Source organism: Ursus americanus, chromosome 25 (assembly GCF_024610735.1).
Source record: "Ursus americanus isolate L20-20 chromosome 25, mUrsAme1.1.p, whole genome shotgun sequence".
Taxonomy (NCBI): Eukaryota; Metazoa; Chordata; class Mammalia; order Carnivora; family Ursidae; genus Ursus; species Ursus americanus.
Genome location: NC_142151.1, coordinates 4,999,557 through 5,019,309, shown reverse-complemented (window position 1 = coordinate 5,019,309; position 19,753 = coordinate 4,999,557). Strand labels below are relative to the sequence as shown.

The 19,753-nt window shown below is 42.9% G+C and overlaps 1 protein-coding gene across 1 annotated transcript in view; it reads left to right on the top strand.

The window, feature by feature from the left end:
* LOC123781575 (maestro heat-like repeat-containing protein family member 1) overlaps nucleotides 1-19,753 on the top strand; it is a 94,513-nt gene that overhangs the window by 39,830 nt on the left and 34,930 nt on the right. Inside the window, exons 13-23 of the mRNA XM_087855908.1 lie at nucleotides 119-229; nucleotides 1,211-1,284; nucleotides 2,197-2,313; nucleotides 2,526-2,570; nucleotides 3,384-3,528; nucleotides 7,003-7,046; nucleotides 7,785-7,944; nucleotides 8,461-8,513; nucleotides 9,122-9,226; nucleotides 16,002-16,118; nucleotides 19,510-19,632. Coding sequence (XP_087712034.1) covers nucleotides 119-229; nucleotides 1,211-1,284; nucleotides 2,197-2,313; nucleotides 2,526-2,570; nucleotides 3,384-3,528; nucleotides 7,003-7,046; nucleotides 7,785-7,944; nucleotides 8,461-8,513; nucleotides 9,122-9,226; nucleotides 16,002-16,118; nucleotides 19,510-19,632 — 1,094 coding nt within the window. The remainder of the gene's footprint in view (nucleotides 1-118; nucleotides 230-1,210; nucleotides 1,285-2,196; nucleotides 2,314-2,525; nucleotides 2,571-3,383; nucleotides 3,529-7,002; nucleotides 7,047-7,784; nucleotides 7,945-8,460; nucleotides 8,514-9,121; nucleotides 9,227-16,001; nucleotides 16,119-19,509; nucleotides 19,633-19,753) is intronic.

The window sequence follows — 19,753 nt, the reverse complement described above, 5'->3', positions numbered from 1 at the left end:
GGACCCTAATTTATCTGGTTCATGGCATCATGGTTTGCTATAAGCATGATTTACTTCTACTTACCACTTGCTAGTTAAACATACTCTTGATTCCCTTGTATTTTCACCCTTCTGATAGCCAAGTTATACAATGATCAGGTGGTATTCTTAATACGAAAGAACATGCAAACCAGTGATCCAGCCAAGATAGTATCAGCCCTTCAAGTTTTCATGGATGTGTTCCAGGAAGGTGAGTGGGAATTGGCCTGGTCTTGGGGATCTTCTTTCCTATGAGAGCTCTTTTCTCTGGGAGATAGTCCCACGTGTAGTTAAAGGCACAGTTTTAAATTTAATGTAAACTCAAAGTAAACTCGATAGGTTTAAATCTTGGCTTCATTTCTTATTAGCTGTGCAAACTGGGGCAGATTGCTTTTAGTCTGTACCTCTATTTCCTCACTTGAAAATGGAGGTAATATTAGTACCTACCTTTAGGGGGTTTTAGTGAAGATTAGATGAGAAAATATATGTGAGATGCTTAGACCATTTCCTAATATGCAGTCAGTTTTATAGTGGTTTAGTCTATGATTATTCTCTTGGGGAATAAACTTCAACTCCAATAAAGTGTTTGCCACACCTTTGCTGTGTGTCTAGCACAGGGCAAGGCAGTGAAAATAGACACTTAAATAAGACATAGTCCCTGCTCTCAAAGAGTTCACTATTGAGTTGGGAATATAAGCCTGTTCAGACAGTGAAACAATGCAAAATAATGTGTGAAAAGTTGTTTAAATGTGAGCATGTTACGTGTAATAGGAATACGGAGAAGGGGTCAGTCGGGAGATGGGATGGGTTCTGTGTAGGAGATGTACCGACAGCAGGGAAGGAGATTGTAATGGTGTGTTAGGAGAGGAAATTCACATAAAGAAGAGCAGTTGTCATAGTTCTAAAGGTTGAGATGTATGGGGTGGGGTGGGGGGACAGCTTGACTGGGGAGTGGGCAGTCATAGGAGACTGGAAAGAGCTAGGACTCCAATGCCAGCCTGTTTTCAGTCACTCTTCAGTCTGGTTTGAAGCAGAGGGATGGTGGAGATAATCTTTGGGAGCTCTACCTGGCCCTTGGAGACCAGGACAGTACCTGGAATTCCTCCCATCTGTCTCTCTTCTTGTGCCTCCCAATACAACAGAGGAGGTAGAAGGAAACTGATGCCCAGCCAAATGTCTGTCTTTTCTGTAGTGCCCCAGACACAGCAACTAAAGAATGAAGTGATGCATTCAGTCATAATCATGATTCAGGAGGATCTCAAACCAGTGAGCAGAAAGGCTGAATGTTTGGGCTGGGAGGGCAATTGCTTTCTTGAGACCCTGAAGTTGTGTAAAATGGAGAGGGGGAGGCTGTTCGTGGATGACAAGGGAGGTAAGTCACCCCCTTACCAAGCCCCGCCTGGCCTCAGACTCTGCCCATGGGTTACATTTGGGCTCTTCAGAGCCTGAGAAGGATTTGAGAAGTGGACAGGTGGTTCCTATTTTCAGAGCTTTGTCAGTGGGGACACAGAGCTCTAAAATACTGATTCTGCCCCCTAAAAATTCAGTTTACTTGGGGAGAGAAGACCTCAAACATCATATGTAGCATGGGGTCTGAGAAGCCATATTTTTAACAAGCTCTGCCAGAATTGGAGGCAGCAGAGACTGCTCCCAGCTCTAATGGTGTAGGACAGGGAGCAGAAGAGCAGTGGCTTAGGAGGCCAGGTGGACAACAATGGCACCATCCCTAAAAGAAAATCCTAAATCTTCAGAAGGTTGATGGAGAGACTGGGATCTTGAGGGCTGGGCCCTCCGGGCTTATGGAATTCATTCCTGGCTTTCCCTATGAAGGCCAGAACATGGGACTTTTCCTTTTTTCTCCCTACCCAACACTTCTGTCAATTTCTTATATAGGGTGTGAGCAAGCTAAGTGCTTACAGTTCTTCAGGAGAATGGTAGGAACTGAAATGGGCTGGAACTTTGGGGTGGAGTAGGGTGGTCAGGTTCAGGGGCTGGTTGTCTGTCATCACCTGGAGACCAGTGAAGAGTCACAGTGGGCTTGAGGTTGGGAGACATGAGTCCCTTGAAGACACCCTCACCTGCTGTGGTCCTCTGTGTTCTCACCTGGAACATGAAGGGTCATACTGATGTGCCTTCCTATCTTGCCACGTGATGGTCTGTGACTCCCCCCCCCCACAGGTGCGGAAGGCCCTCCTGAACTTCATTGAGATGCTGAGCCAGCATGACTACTTGGCCATGCCTCAGGGGAACGTCATCATCAACTATGTCATCAAGCTCAGCGAGTCTGACTGCTCAGTGAGCAGGGGCCAGGCAGGGAGGTGACAGAGGGTGGGAGCAAGAGAAGGGCAGGTTTGGGAGTAGAAGGGAAAGAAGAAGAAGGCATGGTTGGCACAGTGGGAAAGGGCTTTGGTGTCTAAAACTTTGAGCAGTGAGCCAGGGAAGGCCTTGAACCGGAAGACTCAGCTAGCATTGGTTTCAGATTTAAATCTTTTCTTTTCTTATTCCAGAATGAAGAGGACATCCAGCTAATGTGTTCCAAAATCCTACAGATGGTACAAGCAGCTAGGGTCAAAGAAGCTTCTTCATCTTCTCCTCCCCTGGCTGCCCAGATCAGTACCCTGACCTCCAGATTGCATTCTCTCTGCCTACCCCTCCACTCCGTCTAACCCCTTGTACTGTCCCTTCCACCCTCCCCACCTCTATCTGTTCCCACTTGAGTGCCTGGGGCTCCTCTGAGAAGTGGCTCAGTGGAGCAGAGGATACTGGATGATAAACCTGGAGGCCTGAGCTTGGGCCCTGCTTGGCCAGTTTCTGGCTATAAAATCTAGAGTAAATTACTCTCCAGATTACAGTTTCTCCTGTAAAAAAGTGGGTGATTTTCCACCCTGCCTGCTCTTAGCAATCTCTAAGAATTCTTGGAGACTCCTACAAGTTGTTGTGTGGGTCGGAGTTGAGTCAGGGGCTGTGGGAGGAAAAGGGCAGCTGTGATTTACTCTTCTTTCCAGAGACCCCCCTCTCCCTCCCAGCAAGCTGTCTCATGACCACTAGCATGTCTTCTGCCCCTGGAATGTTCCCCAGTGAAGGCAATTACAAGTCACACAATTCCAAATTTCAAGAAGCCCCTCTATTTAATCAAGTCCTTCCAGCGGTAACTTTAATCAGGACCTTGATTATGTTTTACCAACATGCAGTGGAAAGGGAGAGAGAGCAAGACGGAAGGGTGCTCTGAATGGGATGGGGGGAGCTGTGTATACAGGTCTCAAATGCCCCTCCAGGAAAGGAAGACAAAGCCATAGGGTTGGAGAACTTATGGTTGGAGCGGATTTGGAGCTTTACATCAAATCCCTTGCCACATCTTCTGCCAGGTGTCCTTGCCCAAACTGATTACCTTGGCGTGCCAGCCCAGCAACACCTTGGCCTTCGTGTCGCTGAGTAGGACGGCCACAAACATGGCTCTGAAGGCCCGGTCCCTGGGCCAGTTCCCCTACCTTAGCAGCTTTCACCTCAGCCGTAAGTACACAGGTGGGGGAGACTGGAGAGGGGCCAGCTGTGAAAGCACGGGCTGCTACAGGCAGAGGGGTTAGGGTGGGAGAGGGACTGAGACTCTGAAGGGGTCATGTGTGTGGGGAGAGGGTGCAGATCTGCTGTTGGGGGGGAGGGCGCTACTGTGAGCCTGGGCTGGGACAGAGGAGGAAGGCAATGGGTTAGGACAACAGCTTGATGCCATTTGGCCCATCACGTGGAAGAAAAGGGGATTCTTCTGGAAGAAAGGCAACCCCACACACAGATCCTTCTTGCCTTTGCTCCTCGTCTTGAAACACTGGAGTAGAGATGTGAGACCTTTGTTGTTAACTACAAAGTAATACGTACACAGACATTCCTGACCCTTAGTTCTCCCTGTGCCCCGAATCTGAGCCTCGCTCTGTGCTTACCCCATCCCTGACCGATAGTTCCAGAGGGAGTCAGAGTTGGGGTGACGATATCTGTTTGGCACATTACTTGGGGTGTGTGTGTGTTTGTGTTTTCAGAAAATAAGCATTCTTTATTAGGGCTTAAAAGGAGGAAAGGTAGCAAATGACTTTCCCAGTGTTGAGAGTTCTGATTATAATCAATGTGAACAATAGACATTTAGAAGATGGACCTAGGATTTTCAAATATGAAAGGCTACATTCAACAAAATGTGTACCTGCATAACAACTTCTCAGAATACTGGGAGATGCTTTCAAGGTATAAACTAATAGAATGCACTCATGAGTAGTGACCATTTATGTGCTTTGGCTGAACAATGCCTTTCTTCCCTAGTCTGTCTCTCTATTTAATTTTTTTTAAATTGTGGTATAGGTGACATACAATTCAGGTGGGGGCACCTGGGTGGCTCAGTCTGTTAAGTGTCTGACTTTGGCTCAGGTCATGATCTCAGGGTCCTATGTTCGAACTCCGCGTCGGGTTCTTTGCTCCCCAGGGAGTCTGCTTCTCCCTCTTGTTCTCCTCTGTACTCTTCCCCCTCTCTCAAATAAATAAATAAAATCTTTTAAAAATATTAGTTTCAGGTGTACAATGTAGTGATTAGACAATTCTATACATTACTGTATGCTCACCATGATAAGTATAGTCACCATCTGTCACCAGAAATATCATTACAAGATTGTTGACTATATTTCTTATTCTGTACTTTTCATCCCCATGACTTACTTATTTTATAATTGGAAGTTTGTACCTCTTACTCCCCTTCACCTATCTTGCCCATCCCTCACTTCTGGCAACCATCTGTTTGTTTTCTGTATTTATGATTCTGGTTCTTTTTTTTATATGTATAATAATTTTTTATTATGTTATGTTAGTCACCATACAGTATATCCTTAGTTTTTGATGTAGTGTTCCACAATTCATTATTTACGTATAATACCCAGTGCACCATGCAATATGTGCCCTTCTTAATACCCATCACCAGCCTATCCCAGTCCCCCACACCTCTCCCTTCTGAAGCCCTCAGTTTGTTTCCTAGAGTCCATAGTCTTTCACGGTTCATTCCCCCTTCTGTTTACCCCCCCCTTCATTCTTCCCTTCCTTCTCCTACTGATCTTCCTGCTATTTCTTATGTTCCATAAATGAGTGAAACCGTATGATAATTGTCTTTCTCTGCTTGACTTATTTCACTTAGCATAATCTCCTCCAGTCCCGTCCGTGTTGCTGCAAATGTTGGGTAATCATTCTTTCTGATGGCTGAGTAATATTCCATTGTATATATGGACCACATCTTCTTAATCCAGTCATCTGTTGAAGGGCATCTCGGCACCTTCAACAATTTAGCTATTGTGCACAATGCTGCTATGAACATTGGGGTGCATATGGCCCTTCTCCTCACTACGTCTGTATCTTTGGGGTAGATACCCAGTAGTGCAATTGCTGAATCATAGGGTAGCTCAATTTTTAACTTTTTAGGGGACCTCCACACTGTTTTCCAAAGTGGCTGTACCAACTTGCATTCCCACCAACAGTGTAAGAGGGATCCCCCTTCTCCACATCCTCTCCAACATCTGTTGTTTCTTGCCTTGTCAATTTTTGCCATTCTAACTGGTGTAAGGTGGTATCTCAATGTGGTTGTTACCACCACCAAGCCAGCCCTACATGAGATATTAAGGGGGGTTCTATAAAAGTAAAAAGGCCCCAAGAGTAATACAGAACAGAAATTTACAATCTATAGAAACAAAGACTTTACAGGCAACATGACATCATTAAAATATCTCTCAATAATCACTCTTAATGTGAAGGGCCTAAATGCTCCCATAGGGGCGCCTGAGTGGCACAGCGGTTAAGCATCTGCCTTCGGCTCAGGGCGTGATCCCGGCGTTATGGGATCAAGCCCCACATCAGGCTCCTCTGCTATGAGCCTGCTTCTTCCTCTTCCACTCCCCCTGCTTGTGTTCCCTCTCTCGCTGACTGTCTCTATCTCTGTCAAATAAATAAATAAAATCTTTAAAAAAAATAAATAATGCTCCCATAAAACGCCACAGGGTTGCAGATTGGATAAAAAGACATGACCCATCCATCTGCTGTCTACAAGAGACTCATTTTGAACCTAAAGATACATCCAGACTGAAAGTGAAGGGATGGAAAACCATTTTTCATGCCAATGGACCTCAAAAGAAAGCTGGGGTAGCAATTCTCATATCAGACAGATTAGATTTTAAACTATGACTCTGTTTCTGTTTCTATTTTTGTTTGTGTATTTGTTTTGTTTTGTAGATTCCACATATAAGTGAAATCATATGGTATTTGTTTTTCTTTGTCAAACTTTTACTTAGCATAATACCCTCTAGGTCCATCCATGTTGTCCTAAATGGCAAGATATCATTCTTTTTTATAGCCAAGTAATAATCCTGTGTGTGTGTGTGTGTGTGTGTGTGTGTGTGTGTATACCACATCTTCTTTCTCCATTTATCTTTTGATGGACACTTGGGTTGCTTCCATATCTTGGCTGTTGTAAATAGTGCTGCAATAAACACAAGGGTATATGTAGCTTTTCAAATTAGTGTTTTTGTTTTCTTTGGGTAAATACCCAGTGATGGAATTATTAGATTGTATGTGATTTCTATTTTTAGCTCTTTGAGGAACCTCTGTACTGTTTTCCATAGTGGCTGCACCAGTTTGCATTCCCACCAACAGTGGATGAAGGTTCCTTTTTCTCCATATTCTTGCCAATACTTTTTATTTTTTGTCTTTTGATAGTAGCCATTCTGACAGGTGTAAAGTGTGTGTGTGTGTATGTGTGTGTGCATGTTTTATACTGAAAACGGTTTGTTTTGGGGCCGAGTCGAAGTGTCACAATCCCCATGGCAATGGCACCAACCACTCTCCATCTTGCTTTTTCTCCTCCCCTGAAGAATGGATGGTGGGCTGCTGGGTGGAGGAGGGGGCTGAAGGTTGGGCATCCTGGAGCTGGCACTGACTCTGTCCTCTTCTTTTATCCTCTCTTTAACTTAGCTACCCAGTTCGTCTCCCCACAGAAACTCCTGACCCATCTTGTGGTAAGTAATAAATGTACAGGGTGAATACTATCCATCCATCCATCCATTCATCCATCCATTCCCTCATTCCACAAATAGTTGAGTAGTACTATATTCCAGGCATTGTTCTGGGCATGGAATAAGGGATAGGGCCAAAGATCATAGGGGCTTTGGGGAGAGGTGATCAAACAGCTTGGAGGAGGGAACTGGGAGCATAGTGCTGGGTCCTGAAGATGGGGAAGAGGTGAGGGTTGGGGAAGGCCTGGCCTGTCTCCTATGTGGCCTTATAGTGAGCTATTCTCTGTTGATCTTGGACAAGTCCACATGCCTTTCTGGATCTCATTTTCTCAGCAAGAATGTTTTGAGTTTCTCTATCTTCTAATGTCCAGACATTACGTTCTGGACATTATGAACACTTGGAAAGACAAGGTATAGAACTGCCCTTGAAGAGTTCACAGTCTTAGTGGGTAAGACAAGCCCGGGAATAATCACCCATAATGCAGTGTGATAAATGTTAGTAGAGGAATACACAAGTTGCAGTGGGATCTTAGAAGAGCAAGGGGCTGACTTGGTCTCCAGGAGTCAGAGAAGAGGCAACGTTTTGAGAGCATCTTGCAGAACATGTAGGAGTTCACAGGTGGGAAAGAGTGGGAAGGGTCTAAGCTTCAGCTCTACCATTCTATGGGTTTGTTCTGATTTTCTTCCTTCTCTTCCCTTAAATCCTTTCTCTGCCTCCTGCTTGCTTCTGTTGTTTCTCAGACGTTTTCCCTGAAGCCCTATAGAGAAGGGGAGTTTGGTGTAAGCTCTCTAAGGCTACTACATGCCCTGCATCCTATCACCTCCTTGCACCCTGTTATCAACTCAAATGTGGGCCAGCTGTGGATGAAGGAGATCCCCCAGATGTTGCAGATACTGGATGGTGAGGGGTTGGCTGTGAGGTGGGAGGAATGGAGCTGGGGCAGTGGGGCAGACTCCAGAAAAGATGAAGTCCTGAGGTGCAGGATGGATCTTCCTTGGGGTGAGGAGAACCGGGACCAGTCTCTGTCTTTCTGAGATGCCGTTTGGATAGGTCTGCTTATGTGGACCATGTTCTGCACTGAGCAGATGTGCGGCCCAGAGTTCTGTGGCTCCAGAGTTCCCAGAATGCTCCTTCTTGTGGGCGAAGGTTCAGGAAAGAGTGTGGGCTTTGGAACCAGGAGACCCAGGTTTGTATCCTTGCTCTAACACTTGCCAGCTGGGTATGTTTGACCTTTGAAAAGTCATACATTTCCTGGAGCCTCTGTAGGGAAGGGGGAACAATTATCTTGTAGGATCATGATGAAAATTAAGCGAGATGAGGGGCATAAAGCCCCTGGAATAGCATTCAAATGTTGGTTCTTTTTCCCTGGCTGGGACCCTCTGGTCGGGCAGGTCCCTATACTCTCTTTTTTCCTAGATCACACTGAGAAGAACCTGAATCAGGAGGAGTGGGAGGACAGGCTGCTCCAGGTGTGCACTCTAAGAGACACACTTTTTCCACACTTGCCTTCTCTCCCCTCTTCAGGATCCTGAGGGAGAAGAGGCCTCAGATCCCCTGAGACTGAGACATGATCAAGGGACCTCCCTACTCGAGAGAACCTCTTTCTGTGGCACCCTTGACTCCTGACCTCTGCATCAGAATCTCTGACTATATCCTAAGCCTTAATTTACCTTCCACACCCTCAAAATCCTACTGTCAAGAGAGAGTAAGGGAATGGGGCCCTAGCTGTGTGTCCTTGGGTGAGTTATTTAGTCTTTGCAGGCCTCAGCTCCCTCATCTGCAAAATGGAAAAAACTCCTATTTCCCAGAATTAGATAGGATAATATAGGAAAGGGAGAGCCCTGTAAACTGTAAAGAGTTTCACACATATAGTTGGCATTACCATCATTGTTGCTATATTGTCCTTTTCCAGTCCTGACTAACCCCCTATTTCAGCTCTTCCTCATTTCTCGAGCTCTTTTTTCATATTTACAGACCATGCCCCCCTTGTCTCTTGCTTCTTTCGGACCCACTTCCATGAGGCAGAAAAGCCTGGCCACTGCTCCGTGTGACCCTCTTCTCCCTTCCTCTTACTCAGTTTTCAGGTCAGTCTTTAGTGGCCATCAATGATGACAGCTGGCTGGAGCAACTCATCAAGGTTGTCTTGGAGAGGATAAATTATTTCAGCGATGGTGAGGAGAAGGTGCGTGTGTGTGTGTGTGTGTGTGTGTGTGTGTGTGCGCGCACACACGGGTGTACCACGCAGCTGGGGGTGGTAGTTGCAAGGAGGGAAATGGTGGTGGAGGGTGGTGTGGAGGAGTTTGGTGGGGAAGGAATACAGAAATGTACATGAAGGCGAGGCATTGTGGGAAAAGCCAACCCATGTTTCTGGGCTCTGGGGAGTGGAGGGATGGGGAGGACAAGGAGCTGGTGGTCACACAGGAACAGCAAAAATATAAATGTCTTACATTTGCTTAGTGTTTTAGATTTTATCAAGAACTTTGCCATCTGTTGTCTTAACTGAACCTCCTAGTAATTCAGAGGTCAAAGAATAGAGCTGGTACTTGGGTGCAGTGAAAAGATTATTGACCTAAGAGTCAGATTGAAGCAAGTTAGTTCAAGTAATATTTGAGGTGATACCATGGGTTAGGGACTGGGTGTGATGTTGGGGCTGCAGAGCTAACTAAGGAAGAGAGGCTCCTTTGCTCACAGAGCTCAAGGTCTCTGCTGGTGAAGGCCTCGTTCCTGTCCTGTCTTTTCCTGTGCTCCCGGTGCAATCTGGGTCAAATGTCTTAGCCTTTGTGAGATTTCAGTTGCCTCACTTGGGTGGCAAAAATACCTTCTATATCACAGGAGAGTGGGTGAGGATAGACAAAGATACCTGTGTAGTTACTTTGTAAATTCAAAAGACCAAGTAACCAGACAGCTCATTATCCCTATGCACAGATGAAGAAACACAATCTAGAGAGGTTCAGTCTTAAGCAAATTAAAATTGGCACCTGAATCCAGGTTTCTTAATTTTTAGTCTTGTTTTCCTGTTACTGAGCAACACTGTATTTGGACTTTGGGGCATCTCCAGGGAAGAGGCCTTATTTCCAAGACTGATTATTAGCTCTCTAATTATTAACAAATATTTATGAAGCACCTGCTATATGCAAAGCTTCGTGGATGGTAAAATGAAGCAAGCAGGATTTCTGATCTTATTAATTAAGTTAGTAAAAATATGTACTAATGCCCATGGCACAGCAGGCATGGACTAGGTGCAGAGTATTCACATAAAAGGCACAGACTCTGCCTTCGGGAAATCACTGTCTGCTTGAGTGAACAGAAGAGAGAGTGGATAATTATAAGTGTAGCGTCAGGATTGGAATGTGCACTGTATGCTTGGGAGCAGAGGCGAGAGCTGTTTACTTGGCCGGTTGGGGCTGGCCAGAAAAGCTTTTTCAAAGGTGCTCCACCATCTCAGTTCACTTAGGACTGTCCTGGTTTTAGCTCTAAGAGTCCAGCATACTAGGAAACTCCTCAGTGCTTGGCAAACTGAGAAGATCAGTCACTCTACAGAATGATTCAGTCTGGGAAGATGAGTAATCTACCAGCTAAGCAGAGAAGCAGGTGCCTTAGGTCAGATTTCATAGAAGCAGGACCTAAGGTGGGGGTCCTTGTCAAGTGATTTGGCAAGAAAGTGCTCTCAGGAGAAGCTGTGATCAAGTAAAGGAAGCAGAATAGGAAGAGGAGAGGCTAAGCAAGGATGTGCGGAGACCTGGATGGAAACTACACCGCAGAGTCTATCCTGCTTAGAGACAAGCGAGGGCAGCTTTTGTATCCCCCCACCCCTCCACCTCTCTGTCACTGGTGCCAGGCTTGCATGGTTGGTATCTGGGGCAGGGATGGAAGAGAGAAGAATGTAACTCTCAGGCACCTCCAGGCAAGGAGACCCAAAAAGGCTACAGGTGGGAACTGCTCACAATGGTGCCTGCAACCAGGGAAGGGAAGGAGACTTCGGGTCTGGACAAGGCATGAAGAACATCTGCTAGAAGAAGAAAAGGTGCCCAAGAAGAAGGGATTCTAGGGGGAGAGTTGTCACATTCACTGAACATCTGGTATACCCTGTTTGTCTACTGTGTCAGGCACTCTGTAAGCATTGGAATAGAGCAATGAATAAGACATACACTGCTCCTGAGTTTTATTCTTTTTTTTTATAATGATTTTTTATTATATTATGTTAGTCACCATACAGTACATCCCCGGTTTCCGATGTAAGGCTCGATGATTCATTAGTTGTGTATAACACCCAGTGCACCATGCAATACGTGCCCTCCTTACTACCCATCACCAGCCTATCCCATTCCCCCACCCCCCTCCCCTTTGAGGCCCTCAGTTTGTTTCTCATAGTCCATAGTCTCTCATGTTTCATTCCCCCTTCTGATTACCCCCCCTTTCTTTATCCCTTTCTTCCCCTACCGATCATCCTAGTTCTTATGTTCCATAGATGAGAGAAATCATATGATAGTTGTCTTTCTCTGCTTGACTTATTTCACTTAACATTATCTCCTCCAGTGCCATCCATGTTGTAGCAATGTTGAGAACTCATTCTTTCTGATAGCTGAGTAATATTCCATTGTATATATGGACCACAACTTCTTAATCCAGTCATCTGTTGAAGGGCATCTCGGCTCCTTCCACGATTTAGCTATTGTGGACAATGCTGCTATGAACACTGGGGTGCATATGGCCCTTCTCTTCACTACGTCTGTATCTTTGGGGTAAACACCCAGTAGTGCAATGGCTGGATCATAGGGTAGCTCAATTTTTAACTTTTTAAGGGACCTCCACACTGTTTTCCAGAGTGGCTGTACCAACTTGCATTCCCACCAACAATGTAGGAGGGATCCCCTTTCTCCACATCCTCTCCAACAATTGTTGTTTCTTGCCTTGTCTATTTTTGCCATTCTAACTGGCGTAAGGTGCTATCTAGTGTGGTTTTGATTTGAATTTCCTTGATGGCTAATGATTTTGAACATTTTTTCATGTGTCTGTTAGCCATTTGTATGTCTTCATTGGAAAAGTGTCTGTTCATATCTTCTGCCCATTTTTTGATTTGTTTATTTGTTTCTCGTGTATTGAGTTTGAGAAGTTCTTTGTAGATCTTGGATACCAGTCCTTTATCTGTAGTGTCATTTGCAAATATATTCTCCCATTCCGTGGGCTGCCTCTTAGTTTTTCTTACTGTTTCCTTGGCTGTGCAGAAACTTTTAATCTTGATGAAGTCCCATAAATTCATTTTATCTTGTTTCTCTTGCCTTTAGGGATGTATCATGAAAAAGGTTGCTTTGGCCGATGTCGTAGAGGTTGCTGCCTATGTTCTCCTCTAGAATTTTGATGGATTCCTGTCTCACATTGAGGTCTTTCATCCATTTGGAGTTTATTTTTGTGTATGGTGTGAGATAGTGGTCAAGTTTCATTCTTTTGCATGTAGCTGTCCAATTTTCCCAGCACCATTTATTGAAGAGACTGTCTTTTTCCCACCGGATGTTTTTTCCTGCTTTATCAAATATTAGTTGCCCAAAGAGCCGAGGGTCCATTTCTGGGCTCTCTATTCTGTTCCATTGGTCTATGTGTCTGTTTTTGTGCCAGTACCATGCTGTCTTTGTGATCACAGCTTTGTAGTACAGCTCAAAATCCGGCATTGTGATGCCCCCAGCTTTGTTTTTCCTTTTCAACAGTTCCTTGGAGATTCGGGGCCTTTTCTGTTTCCATACTGAGTTTTATTCTCATTGGAGATGAGAGGTCAGGGTGAGTTAAGAACTAACCAAACAAATACATAAACAAGGTAACTAGTGATTGTGATGAAGCTTTGAATAAAAGAAGCAGGATGGTGAGCTAGAGAGGAATTTAGGAGGTCAAGGAAGGCTCACTGAGCCAGGATCAGAAAGATGAGAGTGAGACAGCATTTCGAAGAGCCCAGGGGATTTCAGACAGGGGAAACAGGAAATACAGAAACCCTGAGGTAGAAAAGTGTTTGAGTACATAAATATGGATATTACAAGGTAGACAGGGCAATGCATAGTAAACAAGGACAAAGGCTACTGAAATTCAGAAGAGGGAGAGATAAAGATTACATTAAAATACTTTTTTGATTATGCCATATTAGTTTTAAAATTATGCAAATTTAAGGAACCGTTTTTATTTTTAATTTTGTCAAGTGAAGCTTTGTTATTAAAATTTATTTTTTTGTTTGTTGTTTTTTAAATTTATTTTTTTATTCAAGTATAAACAACATACAGTGTTATAACAGTTTCAGATGTACAATATGGTGACTCAGTAATTCTATACATTTCTCGGTGCTCATCAAAATAAGTGTACTTTTAAGCCCCCCTACCCACCTCCCCTCTCGCAACCACCAGTTTATTCTCTGTATTTAAGAGTCTGTTTTTTTGTGGGTCTCTTTTTTCTTTGTTTGTTTCATTTCTGAAATTCTACATATGAGTGAAATCATATGGTATTTATCTTTGTATATTTCACTTAGCATAATACCCTCTAGATCCATCCATGCAGTGGCAGATGGCAAGATTTCATTCTTTTCATGGCTAAATAATATTCCATTCCACATCTTTATCCCTCCATCTATCAATGGACTGGGTTGCTTCCATATCTCGACTATTGTAACTAATTCTGCAATAATCATCAGGGTGCATATATCTTTTTGAATTAGTGTTTTCATTTTCTTTGGGTAAATACCCAGTAGTGAAATTGCTGGACCATGTGGTTAGTCTCTCTTTAATTTTTTGAGGGATGTTTATACTATTTTCCACAGTGGCTGCACCAGTTTGCATTCCCACAACAGGGCACAAGGGTTCCTTTTTCTCTTCATCCCCATGAACTCTTGTTATCTCTTGTGTTTTTGATCTTTAGCCACTTTGACAGGTGTAAAATGATATCTCATTGTGGTTTTGATTTGCATTTTCCTGATAATTAGTGATGATGAGCATCTTTTCACATGTCTACTAGCCATCTATATGTCTTCTTTGGGAAGATGTCTATTCAGGTCCTTTTACCATTTTTTAAATTGGATTATTTGCTTTTTTGGTGTTGAGTTGTACAAGTTTTTTATATATTTTGGATATTAGCTCCTTATAAAATATATCATTTGCAAATATCTTCTCCCATTCAATAGGTTGTATTTTTGTTTTGTTGATGGTTTCCTTCACTGTGTGGAAGCCTTTTATTTTTGTGTAGTCCCAATAGTTTAATTTTGATTTTGTTTCCCTTGCCTGAGGAGACATATCTAAAAAAAAAAAAAATGTTCCTATGGCTGATGTCAAAGAAATTACTGCCTATGTTTTCTTTTAGGAATATTATGGTTCCACATGAAGACATTTATGTCTTCAATCCACTTTGAGTTTAGTTTTGTTATTGTGTAAGAAAGTGGTTTAGTTTCATTCTTTTGCATCATTTGTTGAAAAGATTGTCTTTTTCCCATTTCATATTCTTGCCTCCTTTGTCATAGATTAATTGACCATAAAAGTGTGGGTTTCTTTCTGGATTCTGTTCTGTTCCATTGATTTATGTGTCTATTTTTGTGGCAGTACCATACTATTTTGATTACTACAGCTTTGTAGTAAAGTTTGAAATCTGGGATTGTGATACCTCCAGCTTTGTTCTTCTTTTTCAAGATTGCTTTGGATATTCAGGTTTTTTGTTTGTTTGTTTGTTTTTTGTGATTCCACACAAATTTTAGGATTATTCTAATTCTGTGAAAAATGCTGTTTGTATTTTGAAGAGGGTTGCATTAAGTTTGTAGATTGCTTTGGGTAGTATGGACATTTTAACAATATTCGTTGTTCTAATCCATGAGCATGGCATATCTTTCCATTTGTTTGTGTCATTATTACCCTGATATCAAAGTCACATAAAGGCATTATCAAAAAAGGAAACCACAGGCCAATATCTCTAATGAACATAAATGCAAAGATGCTCAGCAAAATATTAGGAGACAGAATCCAAAATCATTCACCATGATCAAGTGGGATTTATTCCAGGGATGTGAGGGTGGTTCAATCAACATGATACATCACATAAGAGAGAGGCTAGAAACCATATGATCATCTCAATAGATACAGACAAAGCATTTGACAAAGTACGATATCCATTCATGATAAAAACTCTCAACAAAGTAAGTTTAGAGAGAATATACCTCAACATAAGAAAAGCCATAAATGAAAAACCCACAGCTAACATCATACTCAATGTTGAAAAACTGAGAGTTTCTCCCCTAAGATCAAAAACAAGATAAGGTGTCAACTCCCATCACTTTTATTCAATGTAGTACTGGAAATCCTAGCCACAGTGATCAGACAAGAAAAAGAAATAAAAGCCATCCAAGCTGGCAAGGAAGAAGTAAAACTTCCACTATTTGCAGATGACATGATATTATGTACAGAATATCCTAAAGACTCCACCAAACTGGTAAATGAATTCAGTAAAAGATACAACAATAATATACAGAAATCTGTTGTATTTCTTTACACTTAATGAAGCATCAGAAAGAGAAATTAAGAAAATAATCTCATTTACAATTGTACCAAAAATAATAAAATACCTAGGAATAAACTTAACCAAGAAAGCGAAAGTGCTGTACTCTGAAAACTGTAAAACACTGGTGTAAGGAACTTTTTATTTTCTAGCTGGAAATGGGAAGTGTATGGATGAGGGACATTTCCTAAAGGGATGATCCATACCCAAAGATGCTGAGAAATTAGAAATACAGCTTTCTCTTACCTCTAGCTTCAGCCCCTGCTCTGTAGGATCACTGCCTTATCCAGATGTCTCCCAGAAAACAGGAGGGCCAGTGAGGAGGATGGGGCAGTGAAGAAGGTGCTGGCTGACAGTTTCAAAACCAGTTTGGGTAATGGCTATTCCCCAAGCTACCCTAACTTCATTCCAAGATATGCATGACCCTGCCCTTTCACCTCTTCTAGACTTTTCTATATAAATTCTTTGGATTTACCCTGCGGACTTCAAGGAATATGAAACTGGTGAAGATGATGCTCTTATCCATCTTACAAAGTGTCCACGAAGACCTGCAGGAGAGGCAGGTGAGGTAGAGGAACTGGCAAAGGGGAAACATTTTTCCTCCAAGAGGCAGGATGACAAAGTAGTTAAAAGCTGAGACCTGACAAGCTAGACAAGCTGTTGGAATCCTAGGTCTGCCACTTTCTAACTGTGTGCCCTTGGGCAAGTTATTTACTATTATTATTTTATTTTCTGAATCATTTCAGGAAGTTGCAGTCATGATGCACATTTACCCCTAAATACTTCAGTGTGTGCTACCTAAAAATAATGATATTCCCTTACATAATCAAAGCACAGTGATCAAAATTAGGAAGTTAACATTGCTACAGTACTATTATCTAATTTATAGACCTGATCTGAAAATGGCCAATTGTCCTACCAATGTTTTTTTAGAGAAAAAGAAAAACATTTTTTTTCTCTGGTCTGGGATCTAATTTAGAATCAAATGGTACATTTAGTTATCATTTATCTTTAATATTTTTAATCTGAAACAGTTCCTCAGTTTTAATTTTCCATGGTCTTGACTTTTAAAAATGTGTGGACCCTTTATTTTGTAGAATGTAGCTCATTTTTTGTTTGTCTCATATTTCCTCATGATTAGGTTTAGATTATGTATTTTTGGTGGGAATACTATGGAATCTGTGTGTCACAGGATGGTTTTCAGGATTAAAAATGTAGAAGCTCCTAGAACAATGCCTGGCACACAAGCACTCTCTAAGTGTTGCTTACTGTTAGAACTGGTGTACATGTTCTCAGGCTTCTCCTCTCCAATGCCCCTTCCCTGCCAGATTTTCAGAGCATCCATCACCATCATGACTATCATCAGTTATTTACCAAGCCCAAGATGCAAACAGTATCATTGAGGAGACAGACATATATAGGAAGAAAACAGCTGACTACACGGAATAGCCTTACTAAAGGCAATATGAGTGGTCACAGAGACATATAGTGGCTGTGTGTGGGGGAGTGAGGACTTGGGCTAGTTGGGTCTAGATTAGGAGGAGGGAATTGGTATTCCCACTTGACATAATATTCCAAGACAAGACTCAGGAGCAAGATTTTTTTGGTAGCATGTCTACAGAACAGTCAGTGCTGTAGTGGGACTGGGATACAGGGTTTTTTGACAGGGAAGTAAAAGTGACCTCTCTGCCAACACATGGGGGCAGATTGGATATAGGAGAGAAAGATAAGAGGGCAGGGGATGTTCAGGATAGTTCCTGGGTTTCTGGCAGGCTCAGTTGGGAGGTGGTATCCTTTACTGAGATCAGAAATGCAGCACATAGTGGGGAGGAAGATGATGCATTCAGTTTTTGATGGGGAGAAGTTAGGGTGCCCCTGGTAGAGAGCCAGGTGGAGATGCTCAGTATCCATGTAGGTCTGGAACTCAGATCTGGCTGGGTGGCTGCATTTGGGAACAATTATATTTTCCCTGTCTGTACAATGGGATTGATAATATTTACCTTAAAGCTTGAGCGTGAGGATCAGTGAGATAGCATGTGTAAGGCTGGTACAAACTAAGCATTAAATATTCTGATGATGTTGGTGATGAAGAAGAAGAAGAAGAAGAAGATGATGATGATGATGATGATGATGATGATGGTGATCAGGATGAGTGGAAGCCATGGCTAAGGGATGACATGGGAGGAGGGACAGACTAGAACCCCTTTCTGATGTTCAACTAGTCCCTGCTTGCTTTCTTTTCTTTCTTTCTTTCTTTCTTTCTTTCTTTCTTTCTTTCTTTCTTTCTTTCTTTCTTTCTTTCTTTTTTAGATTTATTATTTATTTATTCATCACAGAGAGAGAGGGAGAGCACAAGCAGAGGGAGCAGCAGGCAGAGGGAGAAGCAGGCTCCCCGCTGAGCAGGGAGCCCGATGCGGGACTTGATCCCAGGACCCTGGAATCATGACCTGAGCCAAAGGCAGATGCTTAATCGACTGAGCCACTCAGGTGTCCCTAGTCTCTGCTTTCTAACTAGGCAAAAATTTCCCTTCATCTACTTGGAGGCCAAAAGCCTACAAGTCCCACTAATACTTCATCCTTTCTAGAGGATCTGTTCCCTGGAGCAACTGTAACTGTCCCCAGGTCCCCACCAGTCTGCTGCCTCTGCTGCAAAATCTTAATGGCTGCCCGTCCTGCACAAACAAGCCAGTTGACAAACAGCTGGCACCTGCCTCTCTGTGTTAGATGTTCTTTTAGCTCTGTGCCCAGATATCCTTGTTGGGTAAGCTCTAGAAGAGGCTTGGCTGGCATTTAAGTCAAAAGGGCCTGCTATGAGGCAGAGGGATTTAAGTTAAAGACTGTTCCTGGCAAGAACTATGGAATCCCCAATTTTCCCTTGCTCTTGGTGCCCACTTAGTCATCAGTTCCCACCGAGAGCATTTTTCACTTATTTGTCCTTCCATTGTGTCCCACAAGACAAATGCAGGAACTCCCTCCTTCTCTCCCCAACTCTAGACAGGTCCACTTTCCACCTGCCCACTTGGGTCAGTTACTGCTGTTTCCTGTCCTCCTGGGTTAGAAATATTGGCATTATCTGTATGTCTTCTCTCTTTTCCCTTTCCTCCAGTTATCCATCCAATTCTGTCGATAATGTGCCTTGGTTTTGTTCTTCCCTTCTGTTCCCTCCTCACAACCCTTCTCTGAATTACTAGTGCGTATAAGTATTCTCTATTCTGCAGTGTTAGATTTGATACTCCTAAGATTTTGCATATCTGTGACTCTAATTTTTCACAATCTGGGATAATTTGCTTCTCCCCTCCATGCATTAAGCACCAAACAATCTCAACTAAATTCATAGATGAATTCGTATACATATGAAGGCCCACAGTTCACAAACGTTGTGCAGGGGGTGGTTCTCCTCTGGTCCATGATACTCAGGAAAGGATTTTCTGGATGTTGTCAATTAGTATGAAAAATACAAAAATCAGACTCTTGAGTTTTGACAAGCCCTATGCCTCTTTATCTATCTATCATCTATCTATCTATCATCTATCTATCTATCTATCTATCTATCTATCTATCTATCTATCTATCTATCTATCATCTATCTATCTAATCTATCTATCTGTATATCTATCATTTTAGAGTTTTTTCATTATAAATGTGCTCTTTAATCCTCATCCCCTACTTCCCCCATCCCACCCATCTACCTCTCCTCTGGTAGTCATCAGTTTGTTCTCTATAGTTGAGTCTGTTTCTTGTAATTTGCTTCTTGAATTACTTCTTGCAAGGATGTTTGGTTCTCCATCTGGATTTTAAGTAGTTCAAGTCAGGGGAACCAAATTTTCCCTCCATTTCTTTTTTTTCCCTTTTCTCTCCCTTCCTCTCTCCAAATCCCTGGGTTTGGGAGAACATAAAGGGTGCCTAGCTAACTCTTTGCTATGGCATGAGGTTGAAGCTATCCCTGATTTACAGGGCATTGCTGTGGCACTCAGTATCGTGTCCATGAAACATCTGAAGATAGTCCTGGACCAGCTGCAAGTGTACAGTGCTATCCTCACTGACAAGGGCTCATCATTCATCCTCAAACTAATGAAGGTGATGGCATTCCTGAGAGCTCTGCCAGCCTCCCACACAAAGCCTTCTAAGGCATCCCCATCACTCCCAGACTCCCCACTTCTCCACTCCCCACTCCCCACTTGAGGCCTTGTGACTCACC